The sequence below is a fragment of the Lagopus muta genome, chromosome Z (assembly GCF_023343835.1).
Source record: "Lagopus muta isolate bLagMut1 chromosome Z, bLagMut1 primary, whole genome shotgun sequence".
Taxonomy (NCBI): Eukaryota; Metazoa; Chordata; class Aves; order Galliformes; family Phasianidae; genus Lagopus; species Lagopus muta.
Window position 1 is genome coordinate 69580923 of NC_064472.1, and position 22681 is coordinate 69603603.

Sequence of the window (22681 nt, forward strand, 5' to 3'; positions counted from 1 at the left end):
GTCATGAGGTAGATTCTCAAACTTCTTGAAATAAGTGTTCTTGTCCTAGAGATGTTGTATTTTGAAGATGGCAAAACTGGGATTTTGTTGAAGTCATGTTTTTCTTCTGCTGACTACATTACACATAGTTTATATACGTACAAATTTGGAAGTAAATTTCCCACAAAAGAAGGCAGTCCTTCCTGAAGAGCCTGGCTTTTAAAAAAAACTGCAAGAATGGATCCATGTTGGTGAATTCACTAGGCTTTGTACTCATGGTGATCCTTTTCAGTTGGCATTTGACAATTGAGCCTTCCTAAGGCAGGTACTATTCAGTGGCACAAAATGGATCAAGCTGAGAGGCTGCTCAGAGCCCTGCACTTGCTTTCTTGCTAGAGAGTCTAACTAGATTTTGTGCGTTTGAATTAGGGTAGTTTTTCTACCCTTTGGATCTTAATGATCAGCACTAATCCATAGCAGATGACTTGCTCTTAAGTCAGTGTAGCATAATTATTAAATTAGAGGTTCTAGTGTTATGGGTCAAGCTACAGAAATTACTTTCAGTCCTACTTATTTGACTTTGCTACCAAACTGCGCGCCAGACTCTTCACTATGGTGATCACCAGAAGTCCTAGGGATGTCAAGGAAACAGAGCTGATGACAAAGAAAGGTGAGCTGATGACACACCTTTCTATCTTCAGCTGAAGGCTGATTGGTGCAAAAAGCAAACTGATCTTCTCTGTAGGTACTGACTTCAGTTCCTCCAAACAAAAAGCTCCTTTTCTTAGTTCCCTGACTTTTTGTTCTCAAAGTAGAAGGGTATAGGTGGTATTTCACCTTTTTATGGGATGGCCTTTCAAGCTGTTTATCCATCTTGCAGTTGGGAGTTCACGTTTAGCATTCTTCATTAAAGTTGCTTAGGGATTAGTGCTTGTCCCAATTGTGAGGCTGCTGCAGGCTAACAGAAATGAGCCTTTGGGTCTTACAGGTGGATGTGCAAATAATCCTTTCTTAAGTGATGGCTTTGATGCTTTCTGTGCTAGAAGCTCACAGTGTTGCTACTTAGTATCAGATGATGCTTTGCCTGGGAATAGAACAGGAAAACTTAATTGCAGGCTTTGTTTGAAACCCTGATGCCTTTTGTGTAGCGCAAAGTGGCATGAAGGACCTTTAATTTAAATGTAATCTGCAGTTGAGGGCTACATGAGCTGAAGACAGTTGTGTTTGGATCTGTTTGGAGAAAGAGGGATCATATATCTGAGGGCAGCTCCTCTGCTTGGAAGAATATACTTAAACTGTGAGCATAAACGTGACATTAGTCTTGTTCCAAAAGTTGTTTGTTACAGATGAGAAACTGTATTTCTAACCTGCATAGGAAGAAGTACTTATGATTTAAGCAGTATAGTAAGATAATCTTGTGTTAGTGGATGCTTGGTTGAGAACGCTGTTCTCATTCACCTTTAGGTTTAATACAGAATGCTTAGAGCGAATTTTCCATTTGTTTCTTCAATTCAGATCAGAGATTATTAGGAGGAGTCTTCTCATGGATTTCAGAATTACTCTAATTCTTGTATTTAAACAGTTGATCGTAAATGAGCTGCCACGAGTGCAAAATACTTGGTGAATACCTTAAGTTGATGAGAGGTTTGTAAGTATAGAAATCTAAATGCATTTTCATACAAACTGAACAGCAAGTGAGAATTGATAAAGGAGCAAAACACTGATTCTGCCTTCAGCTGTCTAATGCAGGTTGGTCCACATCAGTATTGGATGCATACTCTGCTCGGAAAGTGAAACTTGGCACGTTGCGTGTTGGAACTGAGATCTGTTTTCCAAGCCAATAAGGCAACTCCAGTATAGGAATACTAAGAAATTTTGTACTTATAAATGGGTAAGCAGTACAAACACAGTTGTCACAGCTTTCCACAGCAATGAATCATTAACTAACAAAGAAAACAAGAAATGCTAATCTCTCTCTATGCATTGGCAGATGATATCAGTATCAAACATACCTCCCTGCTGTGATCTGCTAGTATCTTTTAATACAACAGTGAACTATGAAGTTTGCTCTGTATTCCATTTTATCTAGAGGTTTTGCTTGGGAAGGAGAAAGCTGGCATGCAGAAGTTTGCTGCTCATCATATTCAAGCATGCAGTTCACACACACAACTTGGTATGCTGGGTCACAGTTCTTTACTGCTGTGAAATGTTGGTGTTGTCATATTAGCTAAGCATGTAGAGTGTTCTGAACAAGAGTTAAGCCACCTGGCAACTGATCTACTTACCTGTTTTTCTGTAAGTAAAGAAATTAAAACATGATATTACCAAAGATTATGTAGTCTCCATGTAGGGACTACCATTAACAAGACACCATTTGACAAATGAGACATCAGCCTCACTTAGCTTGCTGATGAAAGAATCTGTCTGGAATGAGTTATTGTGCCCATATATTTAGGGATCATTGTTAACTCGCAGACTAATGTGGATGTTTGTAAGTTACTCCAAAAATACCTCCCATTTATTTCCATGGGAACTACAGCAGATGAGTACAATAATGCGGTTCGATAGAGCAAATTCTCGGGTACCAGACATCATTTTTCAGACTAGTCGCTACCATTAGCTATGCATTTTCACCAGTGATGAGCAGTAGCCCGCATGCCATGCTTTTAAAGGAATCTGCAGCACTGGAGGTGACCCGTTGTTCACACTGCTGAAGCACACTACCCACCTCCTCACCATGCTCACATCAACTGGTTGGTCTTCAGCAAGCATCAACAAATGACAATGTGTACCATTTGTTCCACATGAAGAAATTCAGTCCCATACCTTTACTTTATCCACTCTCGTATGTCAGATGCTGTTCTGTCAGACTGCCCCTCTGCTGTCAACTGTTGCACAGCAGTAAAATGTAAAACAGGTTGTGAGTGGGAAGGTTCAACCTTTAGTGTCACACCACCAGCATCCACCACTGATGTGCTAACATAATAAAACAGGAGTCACTGTTTTCACAGCAGCTGTTGTATATACATACTTAATGTAAAGCTAGCACATTGTTTGCAGTTGTACAGAGACCATGGTCTCAACAAAGCAATATGACCGAATTCTTATAGCCTTTTAGTATTTTTTAGTTCTTCTGCATTTTTAAGTGCAGCATGTAACTTTTTACTTGATAGCACATAAGTAATATTGAATGATTAAAAAAAGCTAAAAGTGCTGTAACTTTTAACACGTTCAACACGGCAAAGTGCAAGGTTTTGCATTTGGGCCGGAAGAACCCCAGGCACCTGTACAGGCTGGGAGGAGTGGTCCTTGAGAGCAACTCGGCAGAGAAGGACCTGGGGGTCCTGATGGACGAGAGACTGAACATGAGCCAGCAGTGCGCTCTGGCAGCTCGAAAGGCAAATGGGATCCTGGGCTCCATCAGGAGAGGGGTGGCCAGCAGGGACAGGGAGGTGATTGTCCCTCTCTACTCGGCTCTTGTGAGGCCCCACCTGGAGTACTGTGTCCAGGTGTGGAGCCCTCAGTACAAGAAAGACATTGAGATTTTGGAAAGGGTCCAGAGGAGGGCGACTAAGATGATCAGGGGGCTGGAGCACCTCCCCTATGAGGACAGGCTAAGGGAGTTGGGCTTGTTCAGCCTGGAAAGAGAAGGCTGCGGGGTGACCTCATTGCAGCCTATCAATACCTGAAGGGAACCTACACCCAGGAGGGGAGTAAACTCTTCAAAAGGGCTGACAATAGCAGGACTAGGGGAAATGGATCCAAGTTGAAGGAGGGAAGATTTAGGTTGGATGTTAGGGGGAAGTTCTTTACTAGGAGAGTGGTTAGGCCCTGGAACGGGCTGCCCAGGGAGGTTGTGGATGCCCCGTCCTTGGACGTGTTTAAGGCCAGGTTGGACGGGGTCCTGGGCAACCTGATCTGAATGTGTATGTTTGGTGGCCCTGCTAGGCAGGGGGGTTGGAACTACATGATCCTTGGGGTCCCTTCCAACCCGGGTGATTCTGTGATTCTGCAAAAGTTAAGAGTATCTGCTCCCTTAAGACAAACTGGTTCAGCAGCTGTTGAGGAAATAAAAGATGAAGTGGTAGCTGCCACTTGAACACTGAAGTTAAAAAATTTTAGTTTGCTGTACTACCTTTTCTGAAACTTGAATGTAGATGAAAAATCACAACAAATGTATTCTTACAAAAATGGCATTCAGTTTTAATGTCCTCTGTCTTTACTGCCATGTATGTTTGGCTGTGTGGGAGATAAATTTTTAGGTTTTGCCTCAGTGTAGAATATCTGATTTCAGACCTTTTATTTTTTAGGCTTTTGCCAAAGAGTAGTAACCTACAATAAAAATTTTGGAATTCAGTCTCAGGCATACGAGTGGTTGAAATCAATGTCATAAATCAGGGAGAATTTCCTTGTTTTCTTGTCTCCAAAGAATGTATAGTGTTCTTATTGTAATAATCATTGGCTTATAAAATTCACGTGCTTTTCTCTAAAGAAATCTTACTGTTGACAAGTCTGTTTTTCTCGCCCTCTTTCAAAATATCATGTTTAAGCTACTAATGTGTGTGTACTGACCTTACATTTATGGTGCAATACACCAGCCTGTATTGTCTGGAAGCTGAGGTAGGATGCATCTAGTCTGGAGCAGCAACTCACAGCTGTTGACTTGCGTAGTTGAAATTAAGCCTGGTTAATTGACTGTTCCATTTGCTAGAAGGAGCCAAGTGTTCCCCTCCTTAAGTTATTTTCCTGCATCACTTTCTGCTGACAAGCTTCCTGCTTTCTAAAGATGACAAACAGTTTTTACAGGTTATTGTTGACCATTCTTATTCAATCCAGCTGCCCTGTTATCAAGTTCACAAAAGCCCGATTTTCAAAAACCTGTTTCTCACTTGCCTCACATGGAGTAAATATCTAGTTTTGTGGTGAGGTTTCTTCATGCAGAATCACATACTTTGTGGGTCAGTGCTGAACATACTTCATTTTGCTCTCTGCAGACTCTGATTTCCTAGATAGTTGGAAGTGTTGTCTAATTACTGTTTGGTTATAGATAGTAAATGCATCACATAGCTCAGCAGATGCCTAGAACTACAGTTCTGAAAAATTAAATATATCTAGAAAGCATCAGTATGATTGCAGTTAATGTTTGTATGGAAACAGTTCCTAATACTAAAATCTTGTGCTTTTTTAAAATATTTTTTGTTGAAGAGCTGTGGTAATAAATTTGAAGGGTTCTGGGCTGATCACAGCTGAAAATGGAAAACATAAAAGGAATTGGATATGTTATGATCAAAGTCGCAAATTGGATGTGTTGCATCAAAAGTTGAGCTTTCACGTTAGGTGTTATCTGCAGTAGTATTTCTTATCACATTGTTTATAATTCACTCTACTTATGTATACAGTCACTGGGATGTTATGAGAAATTTAAATCAACACCTGCTTGTTCAGTGCTCTCTGGTTGTACTGTGTTAAGAGGAGACACCTTGTCACAGTGCTGCATTTAATGCGACCAAACAAGTGTTAGATTCTGTTAATCGAAGGATTTTCTCTAAGGTGAGCCCACTATGAGCAGAGCATGGATGAAACATTGATCTCTTAGTGAGTGTTAAGTCTATGGTTGCTTGACTAATACTGCAGTCCTTTGGTAATAAATACAAAGATCTTCTGCCTTCCATGTGAGCAGTAGAAAGTGCCTTGTCTGCCTGGCTGCTTGACTCTAATTGCTAGAACCTGTGAAACTTGCTAACCTGTATCTTTTTTTTTCGTATTGCATCCATGCAAAACTGTTCACGTGGGTTTCTGGGGAAGAATGGAGCTGTTCTATTGGAAACCTTTCTGGTCACTGCTACTGCAGAAGTCTAGTTTCCCCACACATCAGCTCTTTGTTTCAAGATAATCTCTTGGTTCACTTGAACCTGGTCAGGTAATTTGAATCTTGTTACCATTTTGAAGCGTTAAGCTTACTTTCCAGCCATAAATCTTTCTCTTACCTTAATGCTTGACTAATTCTAGGACCTGTAAACTAACATTATGGGAGAATGGGAAGAAAATAGCCATAGTGATTACTTTTAGTCTAAGACTCCAGAAATGTTGCCTTTTTGAAGTACTCTGTGAAGATGAGATAAGAGACAAACTAAGCAAGTTCTTTTCTCTATCTCTCAGAAGAAGGTAAGAGAAGAATAATACTATGGTGTTCCTACAGAATGGCTTAGGCTGGTAAGTGGCTGCTTAGTTCATTCACAGGATAGGAAATCTCAGATGTCCCTGTCACAAAAATAAAAGTCTCTCTGGGAAAAAAATTGAGAATGGTAAGACAGAATAGCTGGAATTCCTGGTGTTTGCTTTGTGGTGCTGGTACCTCATAGAGGGAGCATCGCAAGAACAGATGGTTACTATTTCACCGCTTCCCAAAAGTTGCTTGCTGATTTTCTGTAACTCCCCACTTCTTTTTGCCTTCTCAGCCTTCACTCCCAATGTGTATGGTGTTGAGAGTCTAACCTGCTACATATTTCTACAGGGTTTTGAGTGTGCTTGAGGTGGGTGACTAGTTTGTCAGGTAGAGGAAAAGCCAGATGAAAGTTGCTGCAGATTTGTGGTGTGCTGATTTGGTGGCAGTGGTTCTTGGTAGTTGCTGACAGCCTGACAATAACTGATTGGAACAGGGGTATGGACAGAAGGTATTGCATGGCAAAATATTTTGCAAGCAGGATGCCTAGAACAGACAGTGACTAAAGCACAAATGGAAAACAAATGGGATTGCAGACCAATTTATATGTGGTGACTTAGTTTCTTTCTGAAGTTTCTTTTTCATCTTAGTTTCTTACATAACTGTGAAGCACTGGATTTTTTTTTTCTGCATTTTCTTTGTTTCTACAAGGGTGGATGAGAAAGAAGAGCTGTTCTTAGTATTAGCTTTTAAATTTTAATGTAAGTTTGTATTTTAAGCTCTACTGCTATTAGATTGTGGGCCCTGTTGAGGCCTCGGGACCCAGTGCGGGAGCAGAAGGACAGTAGTAATCACTTTAAACTTTGCTGTTGCATGTTCTTCCCACAAGCACAGAAAAATTGGTCTACTTAGCTGGTGGTTGAAGTACTGTCCTATTGTTTGGAATGCAGGAATAATCCCGTAGAAGCTTTCAGACGAGCCTTATGAGCAGTACTAATGGATATACTAAAAACAAGTGTAGTGTATTATGGGTGACTTTACTCTGATTCCGCATGCTTGTTGTTCGATATTAACTGGAAATAACTTAATGGCATTAACTGTGCTTTTCCATTATGAACCACATGATTTATTGCATAGCATGTACTCCTGAGAGTAACTCATACTTGCAGATGAAGTAACTTGTTTAACTTAAATTACTCAGTAGCATTTGATTCTTCATGTTTTGACTTCACTTTTCACTGCTTTGCAGGATTGACACTGTTTTTGTTTATGTCACCTTCATAAAACTGTTCCATTCAGCAGTTGGTTTTTGTGATTGGGATAAATGCAGTATGTGCTTCGTCTGTGCTTCTCTGTAAGCAGACTTAAACTCACTCTTCACAGAGATTGCAATAATGTACAAGAAACCTATGAAAGTACGGGGTCTTGGAAGTTGTGTCCCTCTATAGTGACATGAGATATTCTTGTGTGCTTCTGGCAGGGCAGGGCTCTGCTTCCCCCCGCTGCATGCCAGCTGCCTGTTAGGTGTCTTATCACTGGTTGTTCACTCTTCTTTAACTGCTTGTAGATAGTGTTATTTTCTACTGATTCTAAACTGTAACTTGGAATAAATGTTAATTCCTGTGCAGACTTGTCTGTTAAGAGACCCTGAATAGTTTGAAATTTTTGTAGGCCAGCACTGCCTTCCAGGGTAGCTGTGCTGTGAGATTAGTGCCAAGTATTTATAGCAGTTGTGATGTTTTTCAGTGAACTCTAGCTCAATTTGGGCACTAGTGTTAATGTCATGCTCACCCTGAATCCCTTTGTCTGAAAGGGCATAATGTGGATTATATGGTCCTAGTATCAATACAGAGAGTATTTGTCTGTTACCAACATGATGCAGCCAGAGATTTTGCAGATTCATGGTGGTTCCATTACGTACTGAAGCAGCCAGCATACAGTGTTAATACAAGCAGAATAACAAAGTGAAACTATCTTTTAAAAAGCTAATCAATTTAACAAGCTACCTGGTACATTTTTACCATAACATAATAAGGGGCTTCTACTTGTCCCTACTTGAAACTGTTCTGGGTCAAGATTTCCTATTTGAACATAATGTATCTGCTTGTAAAGTTCAATTGCTGTCCATTCTGACTTACTGTGCTTATTTGATAAGGTTTCTTCCTACCTGTGACTTTCTCTGCCTGCTGTGGTGGGAAGGACCAGAGCTGCACTTCTGCGTTTGAGTATGACATCAACAAACAACAAAGTCTGTAGGAATAGTGTTGAATAGCAGCCTTCTTCACATGTGGAAAAACTGTGTGAGATGTAAGGCCGAGAAGATAAGAGTTGAACCTGGCTAGAGTGGAACTTCTGCATCTGTTCCTGAAAAAAGTCTGTTAACTTAAAGCTCTGGTGATGGCTGTTTAGTTAGGCATAGTTGTCATAATGTATGGCAGAATAAACTGTCAAATGTGTTGATCAGTATTTGATTAATCAGTAATTCATTCTGATTTCTTTTTTGATTCAGAGCAATAGCTGAGGGTCCAGATGTCTGAAAAAGAGGTGACATAGTATCAAAAATGGAAATCTAATAATAATCACAGGTCACGAGTGTTTTCTTGGTAGCTGCATAGCTTGCCAGCTCAGTGGTAAGAGCTGTGAGTGTTCAGTAAATGCAGTCCATCTACAAGTACAAATTCCTATTAAATCAGGAATTGCTTAGTGGCTCCTGCAGTTTTTCTCATCTTGCAGAAGCTGATTATAACTCAGTTCAAACTTTAATACTAACTCGAAAGGACTGTGAAACTTGAATAGTGATTGCTACTGAAGGAAAATGGTGAGAAGACAGTAGTGCTGGTATTTAGTACTTAATCTGTTACTTCTTCTCAGTAGAGAAGTACAATTTTAGTTACAGTATTATGGCTGAGTAACTTTCATCATCAGTGTGTGCTCCTAGCCTTATTCAGTGTCATGATAATGCTGGTGATCTCAGTGGCTTAAATTGCTCCTTTGACAGTACTGATGCAGTAACTTTTGAAGTGGAGCCACTACGTAGCGGCTGGGTGATGCTGTTGTTGAGGCACACAGTGCTCTGTGGCCTTGTCACTCAGCAGGATTAGCCTGGTGTATTGTGGAGCATTCTGATGACTTCAGCTGTGAATCAAGACGATTCAGTTGGACTATTTCATGCTCCTGTTTCTGAAACTTTTCATCAAGCTTGTGCTCTTGAAGTTGGACTTGTAGCTATATGTCCTGCTCACTGATCTTTCCTGTGGCCCCTTTAGCTTGCCTTCAGGATTTTGTTGGCTGTGACTAACGGCAGTTTTTAGGTTGATCTTCACATGGTATTTGCATGAACAACCACACTGCTTGTGCTTTGGCACGTCAGGCAATGCAGCATTTCCACTGTATTGAACTTCCGGAATATGTCTAAACTGGTGCAGGTCCGAGAAAATGAGAGCCTTTCTATGTAGACTTCAATGTTGTCCTTGGTGTTTCTTCTAATAGTCTTCTTACACCAGTGTTTACAGCTTCAGGCTTTCTTCTGCCTCTCATGCCCAGTGTTTAAGTTGCTGTTAGCTTGACTTGGTACTGTTTAAAAGGATAGGATATTGGCTTGTTTTAACAGTACTTCAGGGAATCGTGAGTGCTGAGCTTTGTACACAAGAATAAAACATGGATTTAAGCTAAGTTATTCATAGTTAAGAATCTTTGGCATAAAAATGGTTTTCACTAGAAAATAAGCAGTCCTGATAGCAAGCAGATAATCTGTCTCGAAGGAGTGAAGCACTGAAGGTGTAACTTCCATTACTGAAGTTCAGTTATGGGGGGAAAAAAAAATAAAAAGCACCCGGCCAGAATTCTTAAGTATTTTTTGTTGAAAATTTCAGCTCCTAGGCTTTACTTAGCTTCAGTAACATGTTCTAACATGTCAAATACTGACGCAAATAATATGTAATGTTATTCAGTTCTGTGTGATATTTGTGTTCTTAATGGGTAAATTCCTGTACTACAGTATTTCACAATAGAACTTCTTAGCCTAAGTCAAAACAGTCTTGAGATTTCTGGAAAATCACCCTACTAGAATCCTAGTTGTTTTTTTTTGTTGTTGTTGGTTTTTTTTAGCCTGCCTTACCTTAATTTTTTTTATTCTTCCGGAAAGTAAATGCATGAAGGTATTTGCTACTGCTTGAATTGTCAGAGCTTGGATGCTCTCACAGTGTCACGGAGGGCTGGAAAGGTGGCTTGTTCAGCACTTACATTTGCTGCTTGGTCGCTCTGAAACAACGCAGCCAAGGACTCCCTCGTGTGGTGGGTGTGCCAAGATTCAGAGGCATCTTTCTGCATTTTTGTTAGGAGTCTCTTTCTCTCCTGAGAGCAGAGCACGATAAAGTAACGCCTTATAATTCACCAGGATGTTTTAGTCAGTCATGAAATCTAATCTCCAAGCTAATCTGCTCTCCAACCAATCATGCAGTATACATCCTTTTGTGTGAATGTTAAAATAGTGCTGTTGAAAATGCAGCACTTGAGTTCACTTTGTGTCTGTGACCTCTTGAGGATTTCTGTATCATACAGCTATAACTGCATTTTAGAAGTAGCTTTAAAAATGGCTCACTTAGCATCTATTAAAGCTCAGCCTTGTCAATGTTTCAAGCTGTTCTCGTAAGCTATAACAGACTGTAAATGACACTTGAGCACTTTCAGGCAAATTTTGTTAACAGGACTACGTAGTTCAGATGATTGAGCTCTCTTACTGCATATCCAGTCCAGCAGCGTTAAGAGCTGTTGAAGAAGCTGCTTTTGGCACTTGTCTGAAATAGTATTTCTTGTTCTGAGCTGCCCACAGGGTTCAGAAGTATGTTCGTCCTGGAACTAAGTGGTACCTCTTGGGCTGAAACGTGAGAGGAACACTTTTTTCTACTGTCTTAAAATAAAGTTACAAAATACTGTCATCTTTTGCCCACTGTAGAAGGAAGGAGCTATGCAAACATCTGTCTCCATAGGAAGGTTCTCTTTTGTTGCACTTGCTTGCAGTGATTTTCTAAGTACAGTAGTTGTTGCAGTTTAAAAAAAAAAAAATTGTTTATCAAGAAGGTTGACTGATCTGGGGGCTCTTTTCTGTGCTTCTGTGGAAACACAGCAAGAAGAAATGTAGCTGTTATGTGGCAGTTCTGGTGAAGCTTCAGAAGAAAACGCATTTCCAAAAAAAAAAAAAAAAATTTGTACTTTTTCTTATTGTCAGCAGTCCAGTTCCTAGGAGAGGCTATAACAAGTGTCTTCATTGCTGTCCTGCTGTGGTTGGGCTGAATGTCCTGGTTTAGCTGGTTGCACAACTCTAACGTAAGTGAACTTTAATGCAAGTTTTTTGGAAAAAGGGGATGGAGATGAATAATTTTGTATTCAGTTCAATTTTGTTCAGTTTTCCTTTGATCTTGTGTACTCAAAATTACTGTTTAGAAATGATGAACCGAAGACTTGGATGAAGCAGTACAAATGGTTTGAGTCAAACTAGTGAGAGGAAGTGGTTTATAGATGGTCTTGGGAGATGCTGTTGCCTTGGACAGATGATCACAACCCAACCTAAAACTGCTGATCAGCAGATGATGATTAGCAAGAAGACACCTCCAAATTTAAAGTGGGGACGCTTTATTTGAATCTAAAACTCTGCTTCATCTTACAGTTAGAATGTTTCTAAATTGATAGCAAGTCAAAAGGGTGTGCATATACAAATGAGAATCTATAGGAGGTGGTACAAGAAAAAAGTGGTCAGGTTTCCACTTCAGTTGGAAATGAGCTGGTATGCACATTGATAGTGGACCTAAAGTGAGACTTGACAGGAAGGAGTGGGCAGAGAGGGATTGCTCTGTTGTTGTCCTTGACAGTATGCTCCTAATTTTCCTACCTAAAGCAAATTCTGAGACAAGTCATGCTAGCTAATGTCTTTCAACCTTAAACTGGGGTTTACCTCAGAATGCATTAGGTGTTTCATGCAGTTGAGTACTTCGGGCATGAGCATTTTTCTGGGTAATAGTTGGACAGCACTAGGGCTTATTTTTTCTTTCATGTCACCTGTTTCTTACTTAAATCATTATAAGAAACTTGTGTAGTAATGAGGGAACCTTGTCTATTCTTCCCAAGGCTCATGAGAAAACTTTGCATAAGTAGTTAAGTGTGGCCTAGTGAAATGAGGTGGCTTGCAGTGGATTTTGAGGGTTCAGTAACCCAGCAGTAAGCTCCTTTAGATATTGTATGTACCTGTGCTTCAAGGAGATGCATGGTGCTGTATAGTGATGTGCAATAACAAATCAAAATCTGGGGGAAGACTTAAACTTGCATTTCGCTAAGCAGCCAGTTAAGTTGATCAATCATCTTGTCATTCCTTCTCTCCAGAAGAATATCCTAAGCATCCTCATCGTGGTCTTTGATTCTAACATTCTGTTCTTGAGAACAGGACTGTGGTATAAACAGTCTCCATAGAGTTGTTGAAGTTGCTGAAAATAACCAAGAAGTTCTTCAGCAGAAGTTGCAAAGAGATCTACAATCCAGGATAGTTTATCTTCCTGTTCATTAGTACTGCTGTGATGCTGTAATAGTGTGTGATTGTGATTACTGGGCTTTAGTAATTTGTGGTGGCATTTACCTTGTATGGTGAGCGGTGATGAGGTCCACTGGAGTCAGTTCCACACCTGTTCTGCTTCTCTGAAAGTAAGAAGTTCTGTACAGCTTTGCTGCCCATTCCTTTGTTTTTTTTTCTACGTTTTTTTGGTAATACTCGTAAAGATACCTGGGAAGAAGCCTCGTTTCTAGGAGTGTTCTATCAGATTTTTTCTTCTAATCGTCTCTCCACTTTGGCTTTTCCTATTGTAAGTGATTTCTGTTTAGCTTTTAGCTAGTTTTAGTCTACACCACGGATTACCATTTATACTGTTTCTGTGTTTAGTCCAGAGCATAAAATCCAGTACAAAACATACAGAAACAGATTTTTAGATGTTAAGCTGTGAAACAACCACAAGAACTGTTGAGGTGAAGAAGCTCATTTGATGCAGTTGAGCATGTAGTGTCAAGTATTACACGTTTACAGAAATGGGCAAAGTAACCTCCTTGAAGGTATTATTTTTCCTTTGTGGGAGAAGTAGTAACTCACAATAAGAAATAATGGCCTCAAGAGCCATTGGTGGCTTTTCAAATTGCTGGCAGTGCCATTATGCACAAATTGGGAAGAAACACTTCTGAGGTTAAGATCTAGATGCAGATGACCTTATTCTGAAGTGGCACTAGAGATGGTTTTTGATTTGTGTTTAAATCCAAGGATTGTTTAACTTAAGGAGAACTGTAGGTTTACTTTTTCCTCTCTCATACACTTGTGGACTTCAACAAATGTACTTTAAACATCTTATTAGACTTGGAAACAAATGTGAGATGATTTGCAGGTGACTTCTACTCTGGTGTATGAAGTTAGCTGATGAAGAAGAGTCAGATGAAAAAGTCCAAAGCTACTTGGTTTTATCTTTAGCTTCTGGCAACATAAATTAGTGATTTTAATTACAGAATGTTGAAGTTCCTTTTCTAAATGTTTTATGTGGTGGACAGCCTACGTGTCTAGTTTCTCAGCTTGTTTTGAAAGCAAGAAGTTTGAACATTAAAGAAAAGACGTCTCTGCACAGAATGAGAATCTATTTGTATTATACTTGCTAGCTAATTCCATGTTAAGGAAAGAGTGAAATGTGTGCAGTAGATATGCTGTTCTTCCCCCATCGGAAATGTATAGTCAGATCAGATTTCTTGTAGGCTTTTTACAGATACCATTAGTGCTAGCCAAGTTTGGAATGTAAATTTTTGTGGCTGTGAAACATTTAATTGAATTTCTAAATCCTAATCTTTCTAACTCAACTTTTATTTTCAAAAAAGAGAGAAAACAACCAGCAGATTTTGGACATACTTTGCAATAATTGGGAAACTTGTTGATTGTTTGAATTAATACTTCTACTGGTTTGTGTGGAATGATTTTCTAGAACTCAACCACTCGTATATGAACTAAAAAACCCCTTATGCATTTTCCCTTAACAAAAGCAGAAGCAAACAGCCCTGGAAGAGATGAGGTTCGACTTCCAGCTTTGTGTTGCTTGTTGCTAGCCAGACTTTTATCTTCTCATGGGCTTATGTGTTTCTTTGACACAGAATTGCCAAGAATTGCTGTGACATCCACAGCTCTTTTGGACAGTCTTTTCCAATGCTTCACTGCCCTCTAAGTGGTATCTGTACAATATAGCCTGAATCTCCCCTATATTTTAGTTTAAAACAGTTTCTCCCCTTGTCACATTGCTACTATATTGTATTAAAAAGGAAAAAAACTAGAAGGCTGAAATGGAATTTTCCCAGGAACCTTCTATTTTCCAGGCTGAGTAAGCCCAATTCACTCAGCCTTCCTTCATAGGAGAGGTTCTCCAGTCCTCTGATAATCTTTTGTTGTCCTTCTTTGCGCCTCCTCCAATAGCTCCACATCTTTCTTATGCTGGGGGCCCCAGGCCTGGATTCAGTACTAGAGATGGGACCTCATGAGGGTGGATCAGAGGGAGGTGATTCCCGTGATTCCCACTCCACTCTGATGCAGCCCAGCATATTGGTCTTCCATATTTCATGAGCATGCTTCTGATTATGTCCAACTTTTTGTCCATCAGTCCCCCTAGGTTGTTCTTTACAGGGCTACTGTCAGTAAGTTAATCTGTCTGTACACATCTGATTGCTCTGGCCCAAATGCAGCAGCTTGCACTTGGCCTTGTTGAATGTCATTATGTTCTTATGTGCTTGCTTTTCAATCCTGTCTATGTCCCCTTGGATGACATCCCTTCCTTTTGTTGTGGTAGCTGTGCCACTCAGTGTGGTGTCATCAGCAAACTTGCACAGGGTACACTGTATCCTACTGTTGATGTCATTAATAAAGATGTTGAAGAATGCTGATCCCAAGACAGACCCCTGGGGGAAACCACTCATCAGCAGCTCTCTTCCTGGACAGAGAGCAATTAATAGCAACTTTGACTGCAGCCATTCAGCAAATTCTTTGTCCATTGAATAGTCCACCCATTACACCTATATCTCATTTTCGAGGTAAGGTGCAGGAGTGTTGTGGTGCAGGACTGTCAAAGACCTTGCAGGAGTCAGGTAGATGACAGTTGTTGCCCTCCCTTTGTCCACCAATGCAGTCACTCCTCCATAGTAGACCATAAGACTTGTCAGACATGATCTGCCCTTGATGAAGCCATGCTGGCTGTCCTGGATCATCTGCTCATCCCACCTGTACCTTAACACAGTTTCCAGGAGAATCTCTTCCATGATCTTCCCAAGCACAGGCATAAGGTTCATTGGCTTGTAGTTTCCTTAGATCTTTTTTTCCCTTATCTAGAAATGGGAATGTGTTCCTTTTTTCCATTTGTGGAGGGTATGACAGCCATGACTTCTCGAATATGGTCTTTGTTTGCTGTGGTCTAGATGTTTTTTATGTAAAAAACAATGAAACTCATGTGCAGAAATCATTTCTATTCCTCTGTTCATCTTCTATATTCTAGAAATAAGAATATATTGGGAGCGTGTTACATGAAGTAGCTTTCTTTGTAAGAAAGTTTAATCTAAGTTGTGGCTTAGATGAGTTTCATCCTGGAGCATGACTAAGAACACAAAATCAGCATTTCTGTCTTAGGAAGAAAGTCATTCATTGAAATTGCTTTTGTTTTATTTTATTTTTTTTTTGAAACAGTGCTAGGGAGACTTTCTGCAGACAGTGGGAATGATGGAGGTTACAGGTGTGGAAATTGCTCTGCTGTAATCAAACTAACATGGAAAAAAATAACTTAGGTTAAGAAACTTAACTGAGTTATCTAGGTAGTCATAAATGAACACAGACCATATTTCCATAGATTTCCACGTTGTCTGTTACAGAACCACTGATAATGAACGCCCTTATGGAAATCATAAAGTGCAATTCCCTGCTCAGAGCAAGGCTGTGCAGAGCAGACTGCTCAGGGCATTGTCCAGTTCAGTGCTGATGTTCTTTTTGTTAATAACTTAGCACTTTGCCTATGGTCATCTGTTCACAGCTGCTTCTAGCCATTTTATTCTTGTGTTTATTATTTTAGATCGAATGGAGAAAAATGGATGCACTGAGCAGTTGAGGTTTCTCTGCTAAACTTTTGGTGCTATAGTAGTTTATACAAAACACTACCAGCAGTGGTGGGTTTGTGACTGAACCCCCTCTTGTCTCTGCCCATCAGGTATTTTTGTTGCGTATGTTTTGCCAGATACCATATAAGAACTTTATACATCATGGCTTTTATATCTTTCCTGTGATAAACAAATTTGATACTTGTGCATTATGTAATACTGTTTATCCCTTTATCAGTACATTGCCAGGTAACGCCTCAAACTAATGTTCTGTAAGTGGGCTGTATTGGATGCTTCCCATGGCTTTGACTTGTTGGTTCATGTTTTTGGATTTAACTTTTCCAGGTTCTTAAAATAATCTTCAAAGACTCAAGGACTTTGTATTAAAAAAAAAAAAAAATCCATGCTAATGAAGGGTATGTGTACTAGATAGTGTCCTGTTGTTGTGTTACATTTTTGTAGCTGTCCTTGTGTGCAGGAAGTCTTTTAAAAAAGTATGCTGAAGGCAGCTAGTTAAGCATGTTACATGCTTGGTTTTGAGACTTTGAAGAAAGTCTGAAGAGCTCAATAAGTGCGTAGATACAGCATGCTGATTGCAATAGGCTGTGGCTCAATAAGAGTTAGAAGTTCTCTGTTGCTATCTGTGATCTGAACTGGTGATGCTGGAAGAACCTGTTAACATGGCATCTTTGTTCTAATGATACTTAACTGATGTCCAGTCATTTGTATGAGTTGATATGAATAGAGAAACAAAATGGTCTTTTAAAACCCCTTGCTACCATGAGGCAGCAAGATACTACTCTGTGTGAGTAGTATCTGTAGAAACAGCCAGCTTTGGAGATCTCTTGGCTCAAATTCTGATACTAAAATGCCTTTGAAATTCCCTTATTTTGAAGTATTATTAGAGAATTTTACCATTATGCTTTCTGTACTCAATTAAAAAGATGAACTTGAAAAATCTTGCATTACTTGTCTCCCAACAGTTAATAACATATTACTGAATGTATTTCATATAGTTTTTTGAAGTCTTTCATTAAAATTACTGTGGCCTTTTCTTCATTGAACTTAGAGTAATCTATGGGAAAAGTGAAGGCTAGTTAAGGATATTAGCCTTACTGGAAAAATAAGGCATTGTGAACATCTTAATCTTCATTGTTGCAGGTGATTGTTCCTCAGTATAACTCGTGCATTTCAGGTTTTTAAAACACTTCTAGCTTTCTGTTTGACAGCATAGATACACTAATGATCACTTTTTGCTTTCTTTAACCAGGACAGAGCTTGGGTTATGGTTTTGTGAACTATGTTGACCCGAAGGATGCTGAAAAAGCTATCAACACCCTGAATGGATTGAGACTTCAAACTAAAACAATAAAAGTATGTATTGCTTTCTATGACTTTGAGAAACTAAATCGTTTTTGACTTCTTGACTTTCTTATTTACGACTTGTGTTCTTCCAAATGAGATTCAGGTGTTCTGCTGTTGGCAGTAAAATAGTGTAGGACTTCGCCATGAAGTAGGTGATTTGTCCTTTGTAACCTAGTTAGATTTAAAGCTAGATTGTAATTAAGTATAGAAAATCAAGAGTTGCAAGTTCTTAGCACTTGCACGTGAGTGTGATCTAAATGAGAAATCATATCAAATGCTTTGTTTGCTTGAGTTACAGATGTGCAATACTTTATCTCGTCTAAAGGCTGCCCTGTGCACTTCTACCTGCCTTCTCATATAAGAGGATATAATTCAAGGCACTTGCAGCCTAAAAATATTCTCTTGCATGTCCTTAAAATGAAATGCTGAGGTAACTGTTTTGGCTACAAAGATCGTGAGTTACTGGTCTTGCAAGGTTGTGTGAGGTAGTTAGTGTTTATATGGTTATTTGTTTGGAATTCATGTTCTTGTTTTAGCTCCTGTCATGGATGGAGCTGTACACCTCTCTTCTAAAAGAAAAGCAGCAGTACATTTATTGTTACAAAAAAGTAATTTAACAAAACTTAATTGTAAGACAAACTTCACAAGATTTGAGATAAGTTACCCTACTTTTACAAGATTTATAGGACTAAACAGGCTTCTCAAGGAGACCCTCCCATTGAGTCACAAGGTTTAGAGGAGACTCTTGTTTTCTAAATTCCACCTTGATTTCAATATGTTTAAATCCACCCCTAGTTTCTAGCTTGGCAATGGCTTAGGTCTAAGGGATTACATGTACACAGTCAATCTAAGATAGAAGCTTATGTAGGATTTGGGGTCTTTGCTGTTACTCATTTACTGAGGATCTGTATCAACAAAGAGTCTCTTGATGTCAAGGTGTATGGTGTTACTGCAGTGCATGTGTTCTCAAGGCATCCCTACTTAGAGGGACATCCTGTTGTTCAGTCTGCTGTCATACAGGAGAGCTCGAAGGGGCACCTGGGCTGTTTATTATTTATAGGGTAAGATGACTGACTCATAGTCAGATGCTAAATATGATTTTGAGCTGGATGTTATTTCTTCCAAAACTTAAGCCACAGTGCTCGGAGCTGTGGCTAAGGTTGGCACTGGCTCATCTAGTCCTTAGCTGTGGAGCAAGGTGCCTGTTTCTTGATCTGCTAGCCTGGGCCAGAAAGTAACTAGCACTGTGATCGCCACCCATCTGAGAAAAGTTGATGATCTGTCAGGCTGAAAAGAGGAGAGCAGGGGATGTCTTGCACTGCACACTCCTGTGTCTCCTATTTACTAAATTTAGTTTACTGAATTTCTAAAAGTACAAATATTGAGACCTGGCACATCAGTTGTTTTTTCTTGCTTCATTCCAATTGCATCTTTTTCTTTCTTGCAAAATGGTTTCTTTTTCTCCAAATGTATGAAGGCAGGGTCATGGTGAAGAGGAAATGGCTTTATAATTAGCATATGTTTCTTATGTTTTTGTTATTAATACTTTTAAAGTGTATCATCACACAATTATACACAGAAGAAAATATTCATGCAAACAGTTGTCTGGGTTCTGAAATCTCAGGATAGGAGATGAAAATCAATCAGATAATGGAGACTTCTGAATCCGTTCCACAGATGTTAGTGCCTGAAGGCGGTGTGTCAGCCAGCTTCTTCATTAAACTGCAGGGTTTGCAGTCAGATCTCTTGAGCAGTGACGCCCCTCCATCTTGTAACCAAAAGCTCTCCTCTTAAGATGTTTGAAGTTAAAAGCCCCTGCTGAGCCAGTTGAACATAGCTGAAATTAATTCAAGGTGACAGTGATTACAATTAGAATTCCTACCTCTTCCGTATCAATGAGGTTTTATAAGTATGTGATGCTATTTGAAACACACACATACTGCTGTTTGACAAACACTGAGTCATGAAAAGATTTGGGTAGGTGCTTGGCTGTGGCAGACAGGGAGCTCTCCATGTTGTTTGGTGGGGTGAGTTGGAAGGACATCATTTGGTGCTCCAGAAGCATGTGCAGATTTTGAAGGAGGCTTGGAATAAATTTGTACTCCAGTAATGTTGCAAGTACATGCAACTTAGCATTAATTAGGATTAAATATCTTGGTTTGTAAGAATAAGGAATGCATCTGCCCAGGGTATTCTGTGGACTGTGTTAAAAGACAAGTGACTGAGTTGGCTTTTTTCTTATGACAGAATGGCAAGTTCTGACTTTTCTTGCCCGTGTTCCATTCTGTTCAACTTCAGCAAATTCTTACAAGGTTAATGTACAATAGTTGGGAAAAGACTGCTTTACTCCCTTCCCCTCCCTTGTTAAGCATAAGCTGGGTTTCAGGGCAAGTTCTCATGGTTGTATTCACCCATATGCTGTTTAAAACTGATTGACTTTACCAGTTTCAACACTACAGTGGAAAGGATTGGTTAAGGGGGTTTCTGATGTGCTTCAGGACTTAGGGCTTTGGTACACTAGAAAGTTGCTTCTGTTAGAAGAGCTGAGATGTCTGTGTGGTTGAGAAGAACTGTCAGGGATGTCTGCCTTTGTCTCTGAAGCAATATAAATAGTCACCTGGGAAGCAGGCTGTATTTCATATTCCTCTAATCAGTCCAGAGACTATCCTGAATAGAAGTGAAGCTGATATCAGAGCTCTTTGTGCAGGAACATGTTGGGGGAGCAGTCCTTTCTGAGCAGTCAGTACCAAGACTCTGATGGAACCTGCAGTATTCCTATTTATCTGGACCTGACAGCCCATTTAAAAATTATGTACTTATTGGCAAACTCAAAATCCAGCTCGTGGTTGAATTTGATTTGAGGTTAAATTCGAAACTTAAAACATGGATGTCAGCCAGTTTTTAATGTACAGTCCTGAAAAATGATGGAATTGTGCCGTCAGTGGTTATTTTTACTTCAGAAGAAAAGATGTGTATTCTCCTTGCATTTCTCAGATGTCTGTAAAAATTTTCTCAGTTTGCTAGATTAATTGCTGAGAGTGCTTGTTTCCCTGTTGGCATGCAGTTCTGGAGGGAAATTGTTTAGGTGATGGACCTTCATGTCGTGCCTGAACTAAGTGCTCTCCTGTTCAGGGAGAATTGATCCCAATATGAGATGTTCTAGAATTGTGTATATGACAGGTACCCCTCATCCACAGCTTCTCCTTTAGTATAATATAACTGTTAAACACTGGTTATATTCCTCTGACACCTAAAAGGGATGCCACCTACTGTCTTAAGGTAAAATATATTTAAAACATGAATTTGCGAGCTGTTGGCTATTTGTGTGGGTAGCAAAATTGAACCTATTGTCTACTGCCTTTTTCTAAAAGACCATCCTGTGTAGTGCTTTATGGAATACATGTAAGTAGGCTTATTAGAATTGCCAGTAGTCTGGAATTTTGGCTTCACTGAGATACTCAGCTTCAAGGTGAAAATAAGCTATGTCATAGAAGACATGAAACACTTTCTATGCTTTCTATGGCTTCTCTTTTGGAAGATGTTTCTAGGAAGTACTTTTTCACTGACTCCTAAATAGAGCAAAGCCACTGTAGACCTGTGTGTGTGCAGTGATGGCTTTTGATTACCCATTTGCTTGTATGGTAGCTTGTTGTTCTGTCCTGAAAACATAATTCCCAAGTGTGGAAAGCTTAGAGGTGCAAACAGCACTGCAAGTATCACTTCCTTTCATGTAGATAGGTGAACTCAGCACATGCTTTGTTAGGTAGATTTCCTCTGTGAATTTTCCTTCACCTCACTTTAGGGAAAACTCCTTCAGAAAGACAGTTTAAATAATAAGATGATCTGAATGGCAGTATCTTTCAGTAAGTCGTAAATGACTTTTGCACAGACAGAATTCTTTCTCTTAAAAGGGCGGAAAAAAAAACAGTGGTCAGTCCTTCAACTGGTACAAAGCTGTGTCAGGAGGTGGATTTTAATGTGATTAATGCTAGCAGAAGGACACAAATCTGAGAGTTTGGCTTTCCTTCTTGTGGGTGCCAAGGTGATTGAATGATGCATGTGGTGTGAGTGGGTTGGAGCTCCCAAAGGACGGAGCTTGTATCAGTAACATGATGCTTGTTTCTGACACAAGGTGAGATGGGGCTGCGGAACTTCCCTCAGTCCTTATCTCAGCTCTCCATATGGCAGAGCTTCCCCATGCAAGGGCTAACAGGTGGTTTTCTTAAATGCAGGTGACATGTGGTGCAGTCACATACGCAGATATTAATTGGAAATGGGAATGAAAATAGCTTGTCCTAGCTGCAGGCCTAACCTTCTGTGTAAGATAGCATCGATTATCTAACTGCCTTCTACCTGCTTTTTAAAAATCAGATTTAGTAAGGTTTTTTTTTCCTCTTTCAAGTTATTTACTTGACTGTTAGTGTTTATGTGGTTAATTATCTCCTGTCAAGGGAATATAGATTTAAGAAGTATTTTATCTAAAGTATTAAATCCATGGGTTTTCTTCCCACTCCTTCATAGCTTTGCATATGTTTAAAGAAATATCAGACTTAACATATAACATTTCCAAAAGGAAGTTGGAAGTAAGTTTCAGTGATTTTCTGGCCACATGCAGAGAAGTCCTACTTTTGCCATCAATTTTTCGTGGTTCACTGCCTTGTTGTACAAAACTGCAATTAGAGCAGTGAGCTGTTGGTTCAGTGTTGGAAATACAGCAAGGAGAGACTTGAAGGCATGTGCAGCAGCCTTGTTTGTGTCCTCTGAGATAGTATGTCATTAAGCATTTGGCATTATACTGTGCAGTTTCACTGATGCTGTGAACCACTATCTAGAACCATTAATTAGATACACAGTAGGATTCATTTTAAAAGAATTGTCCTCTAACTTTGCTGCTCAAGATCTGTACCATTACAAACCTATGACAGTGCTTTTGAAAGTGTTTCATAAGAAATAACAAAACACTGGATAGAAAAGTACTTGTTTGATTTCTGAATTAGTGCAGCAGGAAAAAAATATCTTGATTGTTCCTCTCTA

General features: G+C 39.6%; 1 protein-coding gene across 14 annotated transcripts in view; it reads left to right on the plus strand.

Annotated features, from left to right (window-relative positions):
• The window catches only part of ELAVL2 (ELAV like RNA binding protein 2), an 86804-nt gene that overhangs the window by 40861 nt on the left and 23262 nt on the right, over positions 1–22681 (plus strand). For all 14 annotated transcript variants that reach the window (XM_048931148.1, XM_048931147.1, XM_048931146.1 and 11 more), the window contains one exon: positions 17553–17656. In XM_048931148.1, coding sequence (XP_048787105.1) covers positions 17553–17656 — 104 coding nt within the window. The remainder of the gene's footprint in view (positions 1–17552; positions 17657–22681) is intronic.